At 41.7% G+C, this 22,097-nt stretch overlaps 1 protein-coding gene across 2 annotated transcripts in view; it reads right to left on the reverse strand.

The window, feature by feature from the left end:
* Positions 1-22,097, reverse strand: part of AFF3 (ALF transcription elongation factor 3) — a 556,683-nt gene that overhangs the window by 6,047 nt on the left and 528,539 nt on the right. For both annotated transcript variants that reach the window (XM_057741064.1, XM_057741063.1), the window contains 5 exons: positions 21,522-21,643; positions 11,666-11,729; positions 8,775-8,911; positions 4,418-4,489; positions 1,954-2,047 (listed from right to left, as the gene is read on the reverse strand). In XM_057741064.1, the coding sequence (XP_057597047.1) occupies positions 1,954-2,047; positions 4,418-4,489; positions 8,775-8,911; positions 11,666-11,729; positions 21,522-21,643 (489 nt within the window). The remainder of the gene's footprint in view (positions 1-1,953; positions 2,048-4,417; positions 4,490-8,774; positions 8,912-11,665; positions 11,730-21,521; positions 21,644-22,097) is intronic.

Below are 22,097 nucleotides of genomic sequence, written 5' to 3' on the forward strand. Positions count from 1 at the left end.
AACTAGCAGGCTATTGGCTTCCTCTCTGGAAGACAGTGGGGGCAGCTGTCGCCCACCCCCCCCACACACACTGAGAACATCTTGTGTTTAAATATAGAGCATATTTGCAGAAACTAGTGACATACATTAAATGCCTGAAAAAAAATGAGACATCAGTTGTTATTGTTTTAACTTATGAAGCATAAAAGTATTTCTCTTAAAGGATGCTGCTCTTGAATATTTCTAAAAGAACAGATTAAAATGTATTTCCTTAACAGAAAGTGAATTCAAAAATTCTGATTTATTTAAATATTCCTATTTAGGACATGTTGCAGGAGCCAGTTGTTTGCATCAGGCATTTAAAAAGACGTTCTGCCTTTGGCAAGGAAAGTTGCTAAATGTACAGATAGATTTCCTCCCTGAGAGCCCAATAATGCTTTCCTGGACATAAGTCTATGAGACCGTTAAGGAGAAAATGGTCTTTATAATACTGATGTGAATTTCCCCTTCCAGAGACAAGAAAATAGCCTCAGCCTGGTTCCCCAGAGACAACGTGTTTCTTTTGGTTAAAAAGAGCTTTATGAAGTGGTGACTGACTTTTAGTTTTTAGTGGAAGTGTTATCAAAATGGTAAGAAATGGCCCTACATGTGGGAATTTTGCAAAACTGCCTTCAGGCCTCTACCACTACCACTAAAGACCTGTGACTATAAAAAAACATGGATGGGGACAAAGTTCTTTTTTTCAGAGCCAGCTGTACTGACAAAACATTTTTTATGAACCAATTATCACTGTTTCCTAAAGGTTTCATAATCTCTGAACTTCGAGTAGTATTTAAATAGCCTTTGATTTAGGATATCTACCAATACTTTCTGGGGGGGGGGGAATGGAAGCTCTGATTTTTAAGTTGTTTTCTCTATTTATTCTATACAGTTTTATGGACAACCCAGAGACATTAAGAACATCTTGGATCCGTTAAAAGTTCTACTATAACTTCTGTGGCTTACAGAGTGCAGATTCCTTTTTTATTCAAGTGTTTTGTTTGACTATAATAACTCTCTTTAGTATTAGCTCTTAGATTCTAAATTTCTTAAAACTACTTATCTTGACCTTAGACACCTAAAGTAAAGGGAAACGCTTAGTGTCAGTACTTGTCATTATGACCGATGATGGTCCATGGACCAAGACAATGGCTTAGCACCTGGTTACTCTGCACGCATGACCAGCAAGCAGGCAGCCTGCTGGATGTACAAAGCCCATGGAACGCCCAACGCAGCTGGGTCATCAGAGATCATCTCCAAGAAGTGGAGGTTGGAGATTAACGATCTTAAAAGATGGCTTTGTATCTGACCAACAGCTGGGAGGTAGAAATGGTGTAATCACTTGTTTCTATAGTCAAATGAACAGCAAGGAGGCCCAGAAATCTCAGAGGTTTTTGGTCTTTTTCCCCCCTTTTCTCATTCTCACAGTTAAGATGATTTCATTTCCTGAGGTAGGTAAAAGCTCGGTTTCCAATTCTATCTTTATATGTGCACACTGCTATTGTTCTAGTGCCTCTGGGTTCTAACAAGCCACTTCTTATCATTTAAAATAACACCTTTATTAAAAATTAAATTAGCTACTGGAGATAGCTAACAGGAAGTTCTAAACAGTTACTTCTAAGAGGAAGAAGCTCTAAGTGAACACGAGGAAGTCATGTTAGCTATAAAGATGGATTTGCTAGGACACTGGGATGGGTAACGGGATCTTTTTACTCTAGAGGCTATAAAGATATTTGGACACAGGCAGGGGGATAAATTAGATGGGCTCTCAAGGCCATCCCCTGAGCCCTGAACACCACAAGTATGTCGTACATGGGGTTAGTGTGGATACCAGATGGCTCCTGTATTATCCCCAAAGCAATGGATTCTACCTTGAAAATGCCCGTGACAGGGAGACAACTGGGTATAACATGTTGCCTGTTAGCCAGACAGTACCTTGAAATAGTCGATAAGTGCTTTTGAATACTTTACAGCATGATCCCTTTTGAGTCGAAACATCCGCCAGTACAGGAGAGCCAGGCATCGGTAACTGCAGCAGAAAGAGAGAAACAGGCCCCGAAAGTATGAGTGGGTCCTGCCTGCGCAAACAAGACTTAAAAAAAACCCATCTTGTTGTTCCAATGTACTCAATGTTTATAGCATGATTATATATATTAAATATTTCTGAACATATGCGAGGGTGAGTCAAAAATTATCTGCACTCTGGTTATATTAAGACTTCTGTTGGCTGCACTGTCCTATCAGCACTTTCTGTTCAAGGCTACTGTCTCCCCAGTCACTGCTGTGCAGGTGTGAACATCAGTTCATTTGTAACTGCAGTGTGAGCAAAAATGGATGCCCCCACTCGTGATCTGCAGCAATTCGTTTTTTGTGGTCTAAGGGTGTGCATGTCTGCACACTCCCATCCACATTGTTGACATTCTGCAAAAACTTCGTTTTGAGGTGTTAAAGCATCCTGCCTATAGTCTTGATCTTGCTCCATCGGGCTTTCACCTGTTTGGTCCCCTGAAAGCAGCCCTACGAGGATGAAGATTCACTTCTGATGAAGAAGTGAAGACAGAGGTGCATTCGTGGCTCACAGCTCAGCCTCAAACATTTTTTAATGAGGGAGTATGAAAGCTTGTTGACAGATGGACAAAGTGTATTGAAAAGCACGGAGATCATGTTGAAAAATGATGCATTTGTCTTTTCTAAAAGTTAATTAAAATAAATTCTACAGCCAGAGTGCGGATAATCCTTGACTCACCCTCATATATATGTCTGTAGATATCTGACCCTCCTATTTGTTCAATATAACTCAAAATTTCCAGGAGTTACTCCATAAATGTAGCGTTTCATACAAATAAATATGATAAAGAATATATAAAGAATATAAATATGAATAAAGAAACTATTGCTTCTTTGTTGGGGCCAAGGGGCTGGTCATTTTCTTCTTTTACCACTAGGGGGCGGTCTCTCTCCACGAGAGGCGTGAGGAAGCTCTAGCACACAGCTCTCACTGCTTATTGGGTGAATTTCAGGGCAGAACTACCTTATTCCGATCTGCGTTGACACCCTGGACTTCTGACAGCAGCTTTGCTAAAAGAAGAGCCAGCCCTTCCACCTGTTTTTATTCCCTTCAGTACTACTTTACTGGACTATAATTAGTTCAGATAAAGTAACAGATATGAATGTATTTTATAAAAACAATGCCAGGAGTAGTTATTATTTTATGTTACAGTTTACATATTTGTTATTTACATACTAGTATTCTTATAAAATATTAACTAACCATTGTTAATTTATTAATCGTAACATGGAACTTAAAATTTGAAAAGCGCACAGGAAGCATTTCCTGAGCCACATCCACTTTTCCTTGGTGCTTTCCACTCAATTACTTGCTAACTCAGATCTGGTGCTGACATACTAGAATAGCAACATACCAAATACAACTTCATAGTCTCTTAAATTTTTTTTTTAATTTTAATTTTTAAATTTTTTATTTTAATACAATTTTTAAAGGTTACCTTCCAATTACAGTTATTACAAAATATTGGCTGCATTCCCTGCATCGTACAATAAACCCTTGAGAAACAGTCTCTTCTTAGCACACCAAACTGCAGGTGATGTGAGGATGCAAATCTACCAGAGGCCCTCTCTCTTGTGTATGCTGCTATTGTTGTCATTATTATTATTTTGAGATTCGATTCTCCAACTTGGAGGTCAGGTTCTAGAGTGGAGTATGAACTGTTGGAGAAAAAGACATTTTGGCTCCCTCTCAGAGGAGGAACCAACAGAGGTTGTGCTGTGATTTGAGGGAGTAGGGTAAGTTGTACTAAGGAGATGTTATGGGGAAAATTATTATTATAATCACATAATCATCACCATTGTCATCATTACAGGAAAAAACTATTACATGCTGATTAACATTTAAAAACTGCTTTTATTATCAAAGTGGAATGAACTGCTTCTCAGTTCAATGTGTTGAGAACTCGAATGCATCATCTTGACTCAGTCCTGCTAACTCCACACGCAAAGACACAGATGAATTATTTTGATTGCATCTAAAATGTTAAACACAAGAGATTGCATTTGGCCCAATTCACATTCAAATAATTAAAACACAGACCTACCTGATTTTAACACACACACACACACACACACACACACACACACACACACACACACACACAGGGTAATGGGTCCCTACATCACGGGCCTACCTGTTGGTTTTCAATTGCTATGAATTCACCTTATGCATAGGACAGCAGGGTGCAGGCTCTCCCTGGCCCCCATGAGAACTGCCTTCAGTCTGGTGTGTTAGAAGCACTAGGAAACCATCATGCATTTCGGCACCTGGTTTGCCAGTGAAGATGTACGAGGCTGGAGAGGCTACTCCAAGCCGCTATGAGGCACTTACCATAATGCAGCCAGCTGTTTATCCTCTGGTGTGGCATTGGGGCCTGAGTGGGTTTTCAGTCTCATAGCATACCTTTAAAAAAAAAAAAAAAAAAAAAAAGGAAAGAAAAACTAAGAAATAAAGCTTTCTTATTAACAGTAGAACATCTTCTAGGATGGAAGTTCTCTCTGCCTAACACTTAATTTTTCATAGTGCTTGCTGGTAATTCATCTTTCTTTCTTTCTTTCTCTTTTTTTCTTTTTTTGATAATTCTTAAAAGCCAACAGAGGCTGCCCCACTTTGCCCTAAGTGTGACATTATTGTGATGACTAGAACAAAATGGCTTTTATGACCATCTAGCTACTTTCTGCCCTTTAACAGTACAAGTCCAAATGCTATAGACCATCAAGAGCAGTATCAGTTTCAAGCATTATCCACGTTTATGGTGACACATCCATTTTTACAAATTTTGACTTAAGGCTGAGTGGCTGATAAGATGGAGGCAAAGCTCAATCCATCCAGGCCAACCTCCAGAAGAACTATTTATTTCTTGTACTCAGGTGAATACTTGGGTTTACCTCTTTTTTATTGTTATGGAACTCTTACTTTGACAGTAGCATAGACGTACTGGGGCATAACTAGTAGATTTTATGAACTTTACTCAGTCTCACTCATTTCTCTGAACCGGGAATCTATGGCCATTCCTTTCTGCAATCATATACCACGTTACTTGCAGGCTCTTGGAGAGAGGCAGTATGTGGAATGGTCAGGAGTCTGGGGTCCAAATCCCAGGTTAGCCACTTATTAGTCTGAGAGCTTCGGCAAATCAACATCTTTAAGCATCCATTTCCTAATTTATAAAGTAAGATGAGTATTGCTGATCACATAGCATTGCTGTATTAACTGAGACAGTGTTTGTAAAGCTCTTGGCATAGTTGGCTGGCTTGTTGCAAACTGCTCAAGAAATGATCCTGTTATTACACTATCTCCATAACATACAGATTTGTAGAGTTTTTGAGTACATCTCTTTCCATAGTTTTCATAGTGGTTTCTCTGTGTATTACAAGATACATATGTGACTCATCATAAGTTATTGGTATCAACACTTTCAACTTTGCATGAAGTGTGGAAACCTTACTTCCATGTCCCTACTTTTAAATAACATTGTCTTGAGCACCAGATGGTGGCATAATTTTTGTTTCAATCATCCACTATGATTTATACAACTCATGAGGAGGATCGTTTATTGCCTGTACCCATAGTTCTGCTCTTAAATTGGATTTCCTTCCCTCCTGTTGGTCTAAGATTCCTTCTTTCGTCACTTCCTTTCTGTTTGAGAAACTCCCTTTAGCCAACCTTGAAAGGTAGGTCTGTTAGAAACAAAGGCTTTTCGTTTTCCTTAGTCTGAGAATATTTTTATTTCCTCTTTATTCCTGAAGAATGAAGTCTCACTGAAACTAGAGTTTGCAGTTTGACAGTTTTTTTCTTTCAGCGCTTAAAAAATGTTGTGCCACTCCCTTCCAGCTTCCATGGTTTCAGATAGGAAGTGTGCTGTTATCTGAATTGCTGTCCCCCTATGGGTAATGTGTCATTCCTCTCTCGTGGCTTTCAGGATTTTTTTGTTTTCAGAAATGTAGTTTTCATGTGCCTTGGCATGCATTGCTTTGGCTTTATGCTGTTTGGGTTTTTCTCTGCTTCTTGAACCTGTAGGTTTATGTCCCTTGCCCAATTTGGCAAATTTCAGCCATTACTTCTTCAAAATATCTTTCAATGCCATTCTCTCCCTCTCCTTCTGGGACTCCAATGATGACATGGAGGTTCTATTGTCATTGTGCTTGAAGTTCTATCCACTTTTTTTTTTCAGTCTGTTTTCTCTCTGTTGCTCAGATTGGGGGGTTAATTCTATTTTCTATTCTATTTTTGAGCCCCTTCAGTGAGATTTTTATTTCTGTTATATTTCTCAGTTCTATAATTTCCATTTGATTCTTTTTCAAAATAACTTCTATTTCTTTGCTGAGACTTTAAGTTTTTGCTTGTTTCAAGAGAATTTGCAATTGTTTGTTGAAGCATTTTTATGATGGCTGCTTTAAAATCCTTGTCAGATAATTCCAACATCTGATTCCTTCTAGTTATTGGTGTCAACTAATTGTCTTTTCTCATCTCAGTTGTGATTTTCTTGTTTCTTGCTATGATGAGTGAGTTTTTCTTTCTTTTCCTTTATTCAAGTATAATTGCTTTACAGTATTGTGTTAGCTTTTGCTGTACAACAAAGTGAATCAGCTATATATACGTGTGTGTATATATATCCCCCCATATCCCCTCCCTCTTAAGCCTCCCTCCCATCCTCCCTATGCTACCCCTTTAGGTTTTCACAAAGCATTGAGCTGATCTCCCTGTGCTCTGTAGCAGCTTCCCACTTGCTGTCTGTTTTACATTTGGTAATGTATATATGATGAGTGAGTTTCTATTATACCTTGGACATTTTGCTTGTTATGTTAGGAGACCCTGGGTCCTGTTTAAATCTTTCCTTTTGAAAGGAAGTCACCCTGTTTATGTTTAGCGGGCAAGTCCTAGCCTACCTCTGTGGGCTGTGGTTCCAACTACAATTTAATTTTCAGAGGCTTTGTGATGCCAATTTTGGTTTGTGGTGGTGGAGTCCCACTTCCCAATGACCCCCAGCCACTTGGCATCCCTTGGTGGAGAAAAAGGAATTCTCTCGCCTTCTGGGACAAAGGGCACATCCTCAGCTGGGCACCTGTGGCATAAGCCCCTTGACAGTGCTCTTGGCTCCCTAGTGTCTCTCAGTCAGGGAGGGGAGTCTCAAACCTGGTGGGCAACCTGCAGAGTCAAGTGGTATATTAATGCTATTTTCTAACTCAGATAAGAAAAACTCTTTTTATTTTAGTTTTTAGAGTCATTTAAGGGATTCTATCCAATCATCTACAAAAAGCACTGTGTTCTCCACCCATGCAAGGTCCCACCTCTGGTGCAGAGTGCTGTGCACATCAGCACCTCCTGTTTATTTGACTGGAATCAGGCTTTTGTCATTGTTTGGATTTGTTTGTTTTTTAAAGTCTGAATGCCTTTAAGCAGGCTATGCAGTTCATCACAGGTCCTGTGACTTGCTTATTTGTTCATTCCTCGAATATTCATTGAGTACATACTACGTTCCAAGATCTTTTCCAGGGATTATGACCACACAGATGAACAGACCAGACACAAACCAAAAACATCCTTGTGTTCAAAGCACTCACATTCTGGGACACCTTATGGTTTTGGGCCTGTCCACTTCCACCCACATTCTTTCCTGCCTGCCTGTGGGCATCTGAGTGTGTGCCTTATTCTAAGGAAGAAATGTGAGCATCTAGGATCTCTTAAAGTAATGTTAAGTTTTTATTTGTTTGTTTTTTACTATGGCAATTTCTTTTCTTCACTGCTCAAAGTACTGTACCATGTAAGAAAACAGTATGAAGGAATCACTAATACATTGGTGTAATAGAAATATTTTAATAAGAAAAAATGGTTGGACAGTGTTAACTTTCAAAACATTCTTGAGAAGTGCTGTTTGAAGATGATGTGTTCTTGATGCTGGGAAGTCGTCCTTTCCTATCTCCTGAAGGAGAGTGGTGTAAAATACCAAGGTGCAAACTTGGGGCAATGCATACCGAGAAGGTTAAATTTAGGATGATTAGAAATCTTCCATCTGGGATGGTGAGACATGGTAAAACATATCTGCTCTTAGGGTGCCTAGAATTCCAGAATTATAAAAGTCTCTTTAAGTTAGTTTGGGGAAGGATTATTTCACATTATGGGTATTAGGCATTATCCCAAGCAGCTGGACCAGCTAAAGACATAAGACATATGACAAAGGTTCTCAGTAGGGTTAATGGATGAAATTCCCTTAATGGTTCATTAAAGAGACATTAAGGATGTGCCCTTCCATGCTGCCATCATGGAAGACAAGAGTCTCCCACCCAAGCCCTTGCTGTGCCCGTCAGAAACCCTGCTTCCGCTCACACTACAGGTCTTAACCCAGGCTGGGGGCCTGGTTAAAGTCTTAGACCAGAACAATCCCAGCACCTTTTCAGAGAGCTGGCTGAAGTTGACATCTCACCTTTCCCTCAGATTCATCTTCCTTTCTGCAGCCAGTGGGGTTAGAGGAGCTGCCTGGTCTCGCTCACACAGAGCGCAAAGGAGGCAGGCTCTACAAAAATGTCTTGCAAGATCGTCTGTTCTTATTTGGGGGGATGAACATTGGTTCTTGGTAGCTGACAGTGCAGGTTGATTTTCGTTTCTGTGTTCACAGTACTTATATACATTCTTCCTTCCACTCCCCGCTACCCCGACCTACCCCCGAGCAAGAAAACATAGCGTTTACCTGATGAGCTCGACTGTTTCTGAATACATTGTATAAGGAGATTTGGATTCCATTGGGCCCTGTTCCATTGCATTTCCACACTCAATGAATGACAAGGCTGCTTCAGCATAGTTCAGAGCCTTTCCAAACTTTTCCACCTGATCAAGAGAGTTAATACAATCTTCCTTAAGAATAGTTTTTCAAACAGCATTGTCACATAATCTATATACTTTGAGAAGCCCGACTTTGAAGTTCCAAACTCCTGTGAATGGAGCCGAGAAAAGTCAGAAATAGAGTAATTCCTTCTCTAGTTATTTTCATAAATTGCTACTGGTTTAGGGTAAGTGAGTGAATGGTTATACAGAATTATACCAAATCCATATTACAACTGCCAATCAGAACTGCGCAGAACTTCATGGTTGTTTTAATTTGTTTCCCTCTTTCTAACTCCTGGTGGTTTGTCAACTTCACTCCTTGGTCCTTGCTGCTGTGCTAAATATATATCTAAGTTTATAGGCCTGACTGTGTAAAAGTTTCCAGTTTTTGAGTATACTTCCACTTTGATGGTATAAGGCTTTGTGACATTTACATCTCCATGCCTTCCTTTAATTATGTATTTTTTGTTGTTTCATTAATAATTAGGACCTCACCCTAACGGTAAGCGTGAGGAAACAAAGGGAGAGGAGGTAAAGCTCAAGGTACAATTTCAGCTTGAAAGACACAACATTGAAAGTTAATAAAAAATGGGACTTCCCTGGTGGTCCAGTGGTAAAGAATCTGTCCTGCAATGCAGGTGACACGGGTTTGATCCCTGGTCGGGGAACTAAGATGCCACATGCTGCAGGGCAACTAAGCCCATGAGCCACAACTACTGAGCCCCCGTGCCTCAACTAGAGAAGAGAAAACCTGCACGCCACAACCAGAGGGAAGCCCAGGTGCTGCAATGAGGATCCCATGTGCCACAACTAAGACCCGACACAGCCGAGAGAGAGAGGGAATTAATAAAAAAAGATTTGGGGGGATTACAGGAGGTCATCTAAATTTATGTTAATCTTTCCTCATATCAGGGAGGATAACCAAGGCTCAGCTTTACATTCTTAGGTTCTTATAAATCTAAACTTACACATCAGTTTCGGGCGTGGTTTCGTGCATGCTTCCTCTTGGTGGAAAATGACACATTCTAAATTTGGTTTGCAGAATCTCCCCAGTTTTCAAACATTCATTCATCAATCAAAACAGAATTACACAGATACTCTTAACTACTGATCTAAGTCTTGCTTCTAAAAAAAAACCTCTCATTATTCACGACACCTCAGGAAATGGAAATGTAGAGCAAAACTCTTCGGCATTAGCAAATCAAAATTTTAAACAGCTTATAACCCTAAGAGGCTACAGAGCAATATTTCTTGGCAGTGCTTTCAGATGAAGGAAGTCATTTCTTTCAACAAGTATTTGCCGATTCTGTGCAATTTGCACTTGACACACAAAAGCTCCTTCCAGGAACATATATTTAAAGAGAAAAAAAAGGCACTCACAAGATAGCCCAAAGTGCAAGGTAGTCTGTGATTAACTAACCAAATGCAAAGCAAGGAGTCCAATGCCAAAGAGAGGGCAGGAAGGGAGCAAGTGATGGGGCTATAGGGAGGCTGGGGAGGCCTCAGGGAAACTGGGAAGGAACACTATGACTTGGCTAAATTTGGGGGGGGACACTGAAGGTGTGAGTGTGTACAAAAGCGAGAGTGTGTATGTGTGAGATGCTGTGAGCGTGAGGCTCTGGAGGTGCAAAAGACCTGCCAGCTAGCATGAGTCAGGTGTGCTCAGAGGCAGCAGGGGCCAACCTGGTTGCAGCAGAGTGTTGCTGGGAGAGGCCAGGTTGGGCAAGATGACACTGACTGAGGAATCCTGGTAAACCTTGGATGATTCAGGCAGGAAATTTCATTCTGCTTTAAAATGCAATGTGACCATGCATCAGCCTCTTTGGGCGACCAGAACTCTATATCAGACTATGGGATTGAAATACCTCCTATTTCCCTTCTGTATTTTCTGATACCCTGTGGTTATTTCTCTGTACATCAGTGGACCTAGGCAGTGAGCTTCATACAAATAAATGCTTGGTGGGCAACATCAGTAGCATTGCAGGGGGTGTGGTTATGGTTTAGGCATCTTCAACCCCGGAATAATACTCTGAAGGTCATCTGAAATGCCTTGCTCATCTCCAGCGCCCTGATTTCCGTTATGAACACTGGAGAAGAGCAGAACTGGAATTACCAGGTAGGAAGGAGACCTTCTTGAATGAGATTTTCAGATGGAACAACCATATGATCTCTTACAGAGAAAAAAATCAGAAGTTTTCTATCTCTGGCCTGAAGGCGTTAAGCTTTCCCAAATAAGATAACTTATTCCTTGAAAACATCAAATCATAGTGACTTTGGGATCTGATGTGCAGTGTTATAGTTTCTGGGTTGTCTAGTTTCAGAGGGAGTATTCATTTTGGCAAGTGCACATGAAGAACACAAGTCTTTTTGAAAAGGGATTTGATCCTGGGACCAAGCCAAGGGTTGGCTGGGCTAACAAGGGAGAAAAATGCAAACCTGGGGTGGGTTTTTTTTTGGTTTTTGTTTTAAAGAAAAAAACTACTACCACCCACTGACTCCATTGCCTCTAGTTCCTATTCAAACTTTAGGACTAAATTGAAATATTTGTTTATCCAGGGCTTCCTCCTAGTCAGACATTATTGGTTGAGGTCATAATTTATTGGGCGATGAGACTGGATTATATAAACATTTCAGCATTTAACAGACCCAGCCATCCTTGTAATAGATTTTATAATGACCCCAGCTATGCTGCCCCAGTGATGGAGCTGCGGTACAAACGTAATTTGGAGGAACAGATCTGGAGAGAAAAGGTCTTACCATTGCATCTGCTTTATGCTTCATTCGCTTAGCTTCTTGCATAAAATAATCTGCACTGCGTGGCCTACAAGGAGAGAGTGACATGAAACATCATTACTCCGCAAGTACAAGATCTTGAGAATATTTTTTCCTTTGCTCAAACTTGAAGCACAATTTCAAGACTCTGCGTAAGATGGAATCAAGTACTTTTATTTTGTTTTTGCATTTCTGAACTACTGCCTATGTGTGAAAGACCACGATTATATTTCTCTTAGCAATTCAAAACACACTTAATACATGCAGATAAATACATACATTTACAGTGATTTTTAACATGGATCCTTGGTACTTAACTGGCAAATCAGATATTTTATTGCATGGTTAAGAAAGCAAGTGTAAAATCTTATTTCACAGGTTATTTACACAAAACAATCCATTTTTAACGTAAAGATGGCAAAGATACTTCATAATAATTGTACGGATATGGATAGGTGAGTATATTTATGTAGCCTTATGAAAATCAGTGTTGTTTGTAAGAATAAATGGTACCTAAAGTTGTCTGTATCTCTATATCTAATTATTTTTCTAATTATTGTAAAGCTTTGCAGTGACAAATGAAAAGAGGTGCTGCTGTATGATTACATTCCAGTTGTAATAAAGTTAATTGTAAAATGATGTCTTCCCTGTCACAGTGCAAACACAGCATGTATTCTCTCGAGTTCTGATTAGCTGGCTGGTAAACATTAACACCAGACATGGGCATCATTAAAGCAGTAACCCCAGCCAGCACTGACTCTGCTGGGAAATGAAGGTAATTCATCCAGAGATGGATCTGAGCGTGTGGAATGACCCCAAGTTACACTAAACTACTCATCACACAGTACCTTTAAATGCTTCATTGGATAGATTTTTTAAAAATCTACATACTTTAGGTACCATCAGCATAAACTTGTTTTGTATTATGGGTCTTTATATAATCAATAAACTTGACCTATTCATGAATACATAACGTAAGCCAAGACCCTCTGAATGGGAGATAAGATGTAAGTAGTAATATTAATCATGAGCTGTTTAACCCAAATAACACACTTATTTTGAACTGCCTTCTTTCAGATTCTAATGGGTCTTTTCCCTAATGCAATATTAGGTAGTCAGAGCATCCTTTCATCCTAAGAGGTCAAAATGCTTAGAAAAATCACACATGCCATGTCAATAACATTACCGTCCAAAACTACGATCCTCATTTGAATGGTTTCAATCAATCAAGCAAGCAAATAAACAAATCAAGATCATAGTAAATACCTGATTTTGGACCACAAACCACAGACGCAAGAAAAAGACCTTGGTTTTCTGTCTTTACTATTAAATATTGTCAGTACTGTGGTAATATGCAGGGAATATTTAACTTTTCCAACAAAGAAAGGAGGAACATGGCTGCAGGATTTCCCTAATGTGCATAGTGAAACTCCCTGTCTCTGGATCAGGACCCCTTCACCACTTCTCCTGCCACGTGGACCTGTACCCTTCCACTCATCGTGATGGGTCTTCACTGGTGGGCGAGGCCTGAGGCTTCCTTCAAAGGAAGGCCCTGCTCCGACCGGCTCTTCTTTCTCGAGTTTATTTCCTGCATGTTCACGCTTCTTCTATCTGAATGGCTTTTTAGCTGCTTTTCGTGATGGTTTATTCTTCTTTTCCACATACTGACCTTTGAACACACATTGGCTATGTTTGGGGTCTTTGATGCCAACTCCAGCAGTTTACATTATTTTTGTTCGTTTTTGTTTTTTATTGGACTGACAATTTTTCCAAGCAGTTTTAGGCTCAGAGAAAAATGAAGTGGAAAGAACAGAGAGTTCTCATATACCTCCTGCTTGTACACACGCACAGCCTCCCTCACTACCAACACCCCCACCTGAGCAGCACGTTTGTGACAGTCGGTGACCCTAAACTGACAATCATTATCACCCAGAGTCCAGAGTTTACATTCGGGTTCGCTCTAGGTGTTGCACATTCTGTGGGTTTTGAAAAATGTATAATGATATGTATCTACCATTATAGTATCATGCAGAATACTTTTATGCCTTAAAAATCCTCTGCAATACCTTTTGTTTGTCTTTTGGCTGAATGCCCTCAAGTAGAAGACTGACCAGACCCACCTCTGCCCAAACCCAGATTGACTCCTGAGCTTCAGACGGGGTCCTGGAGCCTATTTGTTCAGAAGAGGAGTTCCTGCATCTCCATCCATCTCTCCCCCATTGTCATCAAATGCTATGAACGCTTCCCTGTAAACATCCCTTTCTTTCCTCAATGACCACATCCACCAAGTCTAGACTTTCATCACCTCTCCTGGCCTCTAGTTTCATGCCCATCCAATCTATCCTGAGCTTTAACCCTTGACCAATGTTTGTAAAACACGGCTTTCATTATATCATCCTCCTACTCACTGACCTAAAATCAATCTCCAGGGTCTAAGAGACCCAGTCTCAGTTTAGGTCCCCAATGATCTTGCCTGATCCTCTTAACTGTATCACTTACTCGCCACGTCCCTCAACCACAGCTGAGGGGTGTCCTCAGTGTCTGGTTAACATGCCATCACTGTCTTAGAAGCTCTGCTCATCCTTTCCCACCTCCCTGGAACACTCTCCTCTCTGCTCATTCATTAAGTGCGTACGATGAGCCAGATGCTACCTGTCCCTTAAATTCTTAGGTCATAAGTTCTTCTTGGGAATTCTGGTCCATGCTCAGCTATGTCTTTCCTGATCTCAGACACCACTTCTTGTTCACACTTCACTTCTGGGCATTTAATTACCTTCTGAGCTGTCCCGGGCTACAGCCACTGTATGTGTGCAACTTTGCAGCTGGACCACTTTCAGCGGGAGCCCTGCTGTAGACCTCTTTGATCTTTCCCACCTTGTAGTTTTAGGTATGTGGTAGAAGAGAAATGAACCCTCCTTGCATTCACATTTTGAGTTTAGAAGAGAGAGAGAGAGTTGGCTTCTGATGGGGTGCAGCGTTGAAGCCAGAGAACATCTCCATGGCAACCTGAAATTCTCCACATCATTATCTGTCCAACACTCCAGAGTTTGGTCATTTTTCTGTTGCTCTGTTTTTTTGTAGACCTTGTCACTAATGGATCATCATTTTTTCAAATGCATTTCATTTTCATGAAAGAATTCTCTTGATGATAAGCCAAGGCATCTTCATTTTTACTAGCCTTCTTAGTTACCTTGGGGTGGTAGTGGCACCTAATTCCTAATATGGGTACCTTAATCAGTGCTGTTTTTATCTGCAGCATGTAAATGTGTTCTTTAAACCCAATATGGAGGCTGAGACACAAACGCTCGCAATAGTGTAGGTGGATAAGTAACACATCTATATTTTGACTATATCACAGCGGCTACAACATTAACCTGAGATGCTAAAGAAATGTACTATCAGGGGCTGTTTAGGATCACATGAGAATTCTCATCTTTGCATCCAACAGAGGGTTTACTACACTGAGTCACTGAAAACTGCCTGATTGGCCTGTTTTGTTCCTTTCAGGTGATTTCTAGAGCCACATTCCTAGATCAGATCATTATAAAGGCAATGGGATGATGGGATGTCACCCAGATTGTCCGGCAAGGCAGTGGACACATTCTATCGTGAAGGCATCACTCCAACGGTGACCTTCAAGTCAGCAGGAAAGTAAAACTGTTGTCACCATTGTGGCAGTTACAGAATATAATACAGCACAGGCACTAAAATGAAATCTAATGATCTCAGCATTCAAACCGATTTTTCACTGAAATTTTTTTTTAACATGGAAAACCTAGAGTTTTGCTTTTCACTGTGATAACATTTTTCACATTGTTTCTCACAGCGATGGTATCTGATGACGACTCCCAAGCAAACCTAACAGAAGTGCAGCCAAACATCGTGCATGTAACCAACCATGTCTCTGGGGCTCTTTAGAAACTGGGCTTGAGTGATCTAAAAGCCAAAGCAGAGCCCCGTGTATCTGTGTATTATAAGAGCTCTCGGCACCAAAAACAACGTGAGCAGAGAATGTGTCCTCCTCACCTCCCACTGCCTCCACCTACACACAAGCCACCTTAGTTCTAAGCAGCAGCGGGGTCTGAGCTACCCTAACATTTCTTCTGGCACTGGAGTATTAGAGCAACCTCACTCTTTGTTCTCCTTTGGGGCTGAGATGGAGTTGAACGCTCTCCCACAGAGAGGCTGGCAGGCTGCTTTCTGTGATTCCCACCTCTGTGAAATGCACCCCCTCAGCAGAGCCAGCCCATTTTGTGAAAACTGGCAGAGATGGAGAGCTCAACGTCTCTGAACAAACAGGTTCCTTGGCACAGCACAAGTCGGGATCATTTTCTTAGGGAAGAAATCCAAATCAGACAACTAGGCAACTGCACACCAGATGAATTCATCACCTGAGAGCCTGTCAGCTTGTCATTTGATAAGTCCCGGAGGTGTTACTGTGGCCCAAGCTGTGATGTGTTTTCTTCACCAAGAAGAACATGTAAGAAGTGGAGTAAGTGTCTTTCACGTACTGAGTAAGTGAACGCTATTGGTGAGGGTACTTCACAGCCAGGGACCCCAGTGCTGCCGTTGGCTTTATGGGTGCTTCTTGAAGGAAGCGGGAAGACTGCTTTTAAGTAGCAAGGATGCAAATGCAGCTTTTGTTTCTATACTCTTGATGTTGGCTGGGCCCCCGAGTCCCTGGACCCTGGCTTCTCAGAAGCAGGAGTGATCACTCATCGTGTCTCTTACAGGCCACGGGCTCTTGCAGGCGACTCCTCTCTTGGCCACACATAGAAAACGGCGTGTGCTTTCCAGGACACACAAGCTAAATGTGGCAGGTTTTTGTCATTTGGTCATAAGCAACTTTCTGTTGAAATGGAAACTCATCAATTTGATTGTTGTTCTTCTCTGGGTGTGATATTTAAGATAAAATCACTTTAACAAGTGAATTTATTTACAAAACAGGAACAGACTCACAGACTTAGAAAACAAACAAACGGTTACCAAAGGGGAAGGGTTGTGGGGAGGGATAAATTAGGAGCTTGGGATGAACATATACACACAACTATATATAAAACAGATGATCAACAAGGACCTACAGCACAGGGAATTCTACTCAATACTCTGTAATAACCTATAAAGGAAAAGAATCTGAAAAAAGAATAAATATATGAACACGTATAACTAAATCACTTTGCTGTACACTTGAAACTAACACAACATTGTAAATCCACTATACTTCAGTATAAAACTAAAAAAAAAAGATAAGATCATTTTACAAGCCCTTAAAATGATCAAAGAGCTCAGATTTCAATCAGGGCACTCCGAAAGGCCTTGTCCCCGACGCCCGCCCTCTCAACCCCCCAGCCAAGTCCCTTTTTTTCGTCTTTCTTTCTTTCTGTTTTGTTTAGGAAAAAGGAAAAAACCTGGCTGAGAGAGATTTCATAAAGGAAATAATTCCATATGAAGAACAGAAAGGCACATGAATGGTGTATCAGGAAAGGTGGGGTCCTGCTTCGAATCGGCTGAGAAGTGGAGCCCCTCCAGAGAATGGCCACAGCAGGCCTTCCGTGGGAGCACCTTGCTTTTATGTAATATCACCTACTCGAGGATTTCGGTTGGTGTCCTTTGACTAAATTATCCGACCTTCACATACAGGAATCTTCCACCCTCTATAAAATGAAAATCCTTTTAGCTGTGAGGCTGCTGAGCATCATATCACAAATGCCGACTCCCTCTTCCTGCCCCGCCAGCCACTTCTCACAGGCCGGGTGAGGCGAGGGAGTCTTTTCTCAGCATTGGGAGGTTTAAGTAGTTGGGCTCCTGGTATTGGTGCCACGGGGACAGACGGGACATTTGGTGGTTTGGCTGAATGTGATGATCGTGACTGACTCTTCCTTGTGAAACGTGGGCAAGAGACAGTACATCCTTCTGGAGGCAGCAGGCAGGGCTGGCACCTGGGGTTCTCTGGCTCCCCAGTACAGCAATATGGCACGTGGGAGCGGAGGCCAAGCATTTCACCACTCAGCTCTGCTCAGACTTCTGTTCTGAGGCCTTCGCGACACAGTTGTTGCCTGGATTTTCCACTGCCAAGAACTCCACCGTCACTAATTATGACACCAAGTAATTTATAGCTCACGGCTTTGCACTAATAAGATCAGTTTCTAGGCTTTGAGTTGAATCAAGTGCTGTCATTCATGGACATACATTCTTACAGATTTTTTTTTTAAACAAAAGGCTGGTAATCACACCAGGGCCACCTTAAAACTGGGGCTGTCGAGGAGTGAAAGTGGTGCATGGCTAAATGTCAGGGGAGGAGGTGTAGTCACACTGCCTCCCAGCTGAACCTGCAGGACAGGCTGACCTAGATCACAGCTGTAAAACAAGGTATTCTGTTCAGTTCCATCTACATCCTGAAGGCACCAGCTGGTGCCTGTTGAATTGGTAAGTAACCTAGGAAAAGGGTCTGGGAGCCTGTGAATTTAAATTTACTTGCATGTAGTAGATTCCTTACATTCACAGAAAAAAGAAAAAAAGATGCAGGCATGATCCCCTGGGAATGTTATTCAGATTCAGCTGGGGTATTGAACGGTTGTTATTTGAGTGCCCACTGGATTTGCGTGGCTGTTGTCTGAATCGCATGCTTATTCAACCCTTAACGAGTATTTATAATATAAAAGGATGAGTTTACTTTTTAAAAAAGCTACATGAGGTGGCTTTAAAAGTTAAATGACAGGATGGCATCTGTTACTCTTTGGAGTGCTATAAGTAGATTTCCATCCATTTCGCATCATCCTGGTTCTCTACCTCTTTCTTTCCTTCTGGTGGCTTCTCTTTGGTCACGTCACAGCCTGTTGACACATCTAGTGAGGAGAAGTCAAGGAAAGTGAGAGGAGCCAGGTCATAGTCCCTGAAGCTGGTGCAGAGCAGAGAGGGAGCAGGAGGAGGCTGAAGTTTGTGGTCCCAGGGAAGCTTCCTGGAGAGGCCACCCACGTGCCTCCATCTTCCCTGAATTAATAACCGAGAATGAATCAGTCATATACCCTCGCTTCTACCACTGGACCTTCGCACACACCTGGAAGACACTTTACATTTAGATGACTTCCCAGCCCAGTGATCTCTTAAGGGACATATTTTTATTGTTCCAAGGAAGAGACAATGCCTGTTTTTGCTTTTCAAGCTTGAAGAATCTTCCCACGATGTTCTCAGTTCTGTGGTTGAGTGGCTGTTTGAGCTGCATGTTTCTTTTACTGTCATGGATTTCAAATCAGCTGGGACATGTGGCAATTGGAAGATGTCTCTCTCCATATGATGGATATGAAAGAGTGCTTTTTTTATTCTATTCTATCTATACCCATAAAAGGAGAAAGAGTTTTATTGTAGCTGTCAGCCAGAAAAATTACACATATTGCTAATGGGAAGAACAAATGATAACAGCCTCTTGGTTGATACAGACAGGGACAAAACTATATTAGCCACAGTCCCAGCAGACTGAGAAACAGTTCCTCTTGTAAACAGTCCAAGAAACTGTAGGTTGAAGTATAACCATTTCGTTGTTGCTGTTTCAGACTCAGATTTCTAGCCCACCATTGGAACATTCCCTACACTTTAATTTCCCATACGTGTGTGTATTTAAACACCAGGCCCTTGGTATGTTTCATGCTTTGGGTACCTTAGTGTCAAATACATGTGTGTCTGATCACGTTGTTAGATTACTACTGCTGCTGCTGCTGCTTCTTTTTTTTTTGCTCCCTAAGTCCAGATCTTTTATATCTGCAAGCTTCCTTTTTCTTTTAAATTTATTTTTTATTGAAGTACAGTTGATTTACAATGTTGTGCTAATTTCTGCTGTACAGCAAAGTGACTCAGTTATACATATATATATTATTTCTTATATTCTTTTCCATTACGGTTTATCATAGGGTATTGAATATAGTTCCCTGTGCTATACATAGAACCTTGTTTATCCATTCTATACATAATAGTTCGCATCTACTAACCCCGAACTCCCAGTTCATCCCTCCCCCTCTGCAAGCTTCTTGAGATGAACAGGGGTAGCTTGGGGACTGGTAATGATAGGTGGGCTTTGAATGATGTCTAAAGCCCCATTTCCATTCTCATAAAGACTTGATTTGTAAGACACATATAATTGTTTTTAATTCCTCAAAGAACTGGGTTGCAAACTGAATGATATGGAGGCTGATCCATCCGTATGACTACTTTATCTTCAATTTGCTTCTTAATATTAGGGAGAGCATCTTTAATTAAGATGAAAACCAAGATTCCCGTATCTCCAAAAGGCAAATTCCACTTTGTCATTAAACACAATTCTAATCTCCTGTGTTTTGGCAAATGGTTAAAAGCTCCTATGAACAATTTATAGCACCGAACCCTAATTCTATATGGAGTTGACCTCCTGACTGTACTCCCATTACACGCCCCCCACCCTGGGGATTAATTACCACCTCCCTTGCTCCCAGGGCAGCGGCGAGGAGCAGAAGAGGAGGTGGTGAGGGTCGGGGAAGGGCGTGCGTGGAGTTGAGTGCAGCTGCAGCAGCCACGGGAAGACGAGAAAAACACACGTCCTCCTGGGCCACGCTTACACTTCTGTAAATCCAATTATCTGGGAATGTGTTCAATAAAGGAACAAAAAAATGTGGATTTGGCTTTCAACCTCCAAAGTCTGTGCCCGAATTAGCTTAATGAAGTCCAAGCAGGGCTTGAGGACTACGACTCAGTATTCTTGTTTCTGGGAGGTGAATAAACAGATCGTGTCTCTACTCTGGGTGAAGTTAGGACTGGAGAGAAGGATGGGAGGAAGATGAGGGTGGAAGAGTCGTCACCACTGCACGGAGTTTTCGATTCTCCGGGTGACCATGCTGAAGAGAGACCATCTCACTGGATCTCAGGAGAGCTGCCAGGAGATGGGTGTCACAACTATCACTTTTTCTGATTAGGAAGCTGGGACTCAGAGACATTTGGCACCATTTTATTTTCTGCCTTTGGGTGGCGTTCGTGGTTTTTAGTCTGTCCCCTCAGTGGCACTGTGGGCAGTCAGAGGGCAGGGTGGTCTCTCACTGTTGCCTGCCTCTCCGCGCCGGGATTTAAGGGTGTGCCTGACACAGACGCATTGCACGCTTGGTGAACAGCTAAAGCTGAAAGCCGGATTCAAGCCAAACTCTTGAAACCATATCTTCTGCCTTCCAGGCTTGTCCTTGACACATATTTTTTTTCCCCAAGAGCTGAAATAATTTTCAGTATCATTTTCTCATTTCTCAGTTCTCATTTCCAGCATCTCCAGAGCATTCCAGGATGTTACATTTGTTCATCATCTTCTTTTGTTTCTCCTCTTAAATCGATGCTGGGAATGGAACTAATACTTGGGTTTCAGTGCTAGGATTGGGAGATGGATGATAGGATATTTTTTTCCTATATAAGAAGTGTTTACACTGTTATAAAGACTATAACATTTTAGAGGAGAAAAAGCTTTCAGGAACGAATCACTATTATTCTTTGCCAGTTACAATTTACAAAAACAAAAATGCTTCTCTTTCTGGTGGCACATAACCCCAAATGTAGGTGCTTAGAAACCTAAGACTCATTGATGCCATTTACCTTAGTTTTCTGACATCCTGGATGCAGCCTTGTTGGCACTGGTTGTTCTATTCACTCAGAAAGTCCCCCAGACTCAAGGGTGTACTTGGAGTAAAGCTGCAATTCCCTTCGAGAGGGTGACATTTAACCAATCAGGCCACATGACAGAAATGGCCACACGGTGAATTAGATGCATCTAAACCGTCTCCTTGTGGCCTTCCCATTCATCTGGCCCTCACCATATCAACCAAGAGTCCACACTTACATGTCATCGAAGATGAGTTTCTGCCTCTTGCAGTCCCTGTGGCTGTTGGAGCCTGGAGACCATGGCTCTGTCTGTGGCCGTGACTTGTGGAGAACGTTTTCGGAATTGCTGTGAGCCACTTTCTAAACAATAAACACACACACCTGTCTTTGAGAAACTGGCCACCTGGCTGAAGGAGCAACCTGTTAGAATCGCGTGTGTTCTGTGTTCTAGGTTAGAGCTGATGGTGCTTTTTTTTTTTTAAATAAAGAAAAAGAAATACGTGCATTACAGGTCTCAAGCTGGAGGCTTCTGCACGTGCTGTCAAACGTCATTCCCATGACAACTATCAAAAGGGAATTCTCAGGGTGCCCACTCTCACAGATGCAGATCCTAAACTTGCCCAAGCTCAGATGGCTACTACGGGTGGAGGCCCAGGACTTAGGCTCCTACTCTTCCCAGCTGCCTAGACCCGTGGTTCTCCAAACTGACTGCATCAGAATCACCACTAACCCACAGACAGCTGGACCCCACCGCCAGCATCTTTGACTCCGTAGGTCTGGGGAAGAGCCGGAGAACATGCATGCCTAACAAGTT

The sequence above is a fragment of the Hippopotamus amphibius genome, chromosome 7 (genome assembly GCF_030028045.1).
Source record: "Hippopotamus amphibius kiboko isolate mHipAmp2 chromosome 7, mHipAmp2.hap2, whole genome shotgun sequence".
Classification (NCBI taxonomy): Eukaryota; Metazoa; Chordata; class Mammalia; order Artiodactyla; family Hippopotamidae; genus Hippopotamus; species Hippopotamus amphibius.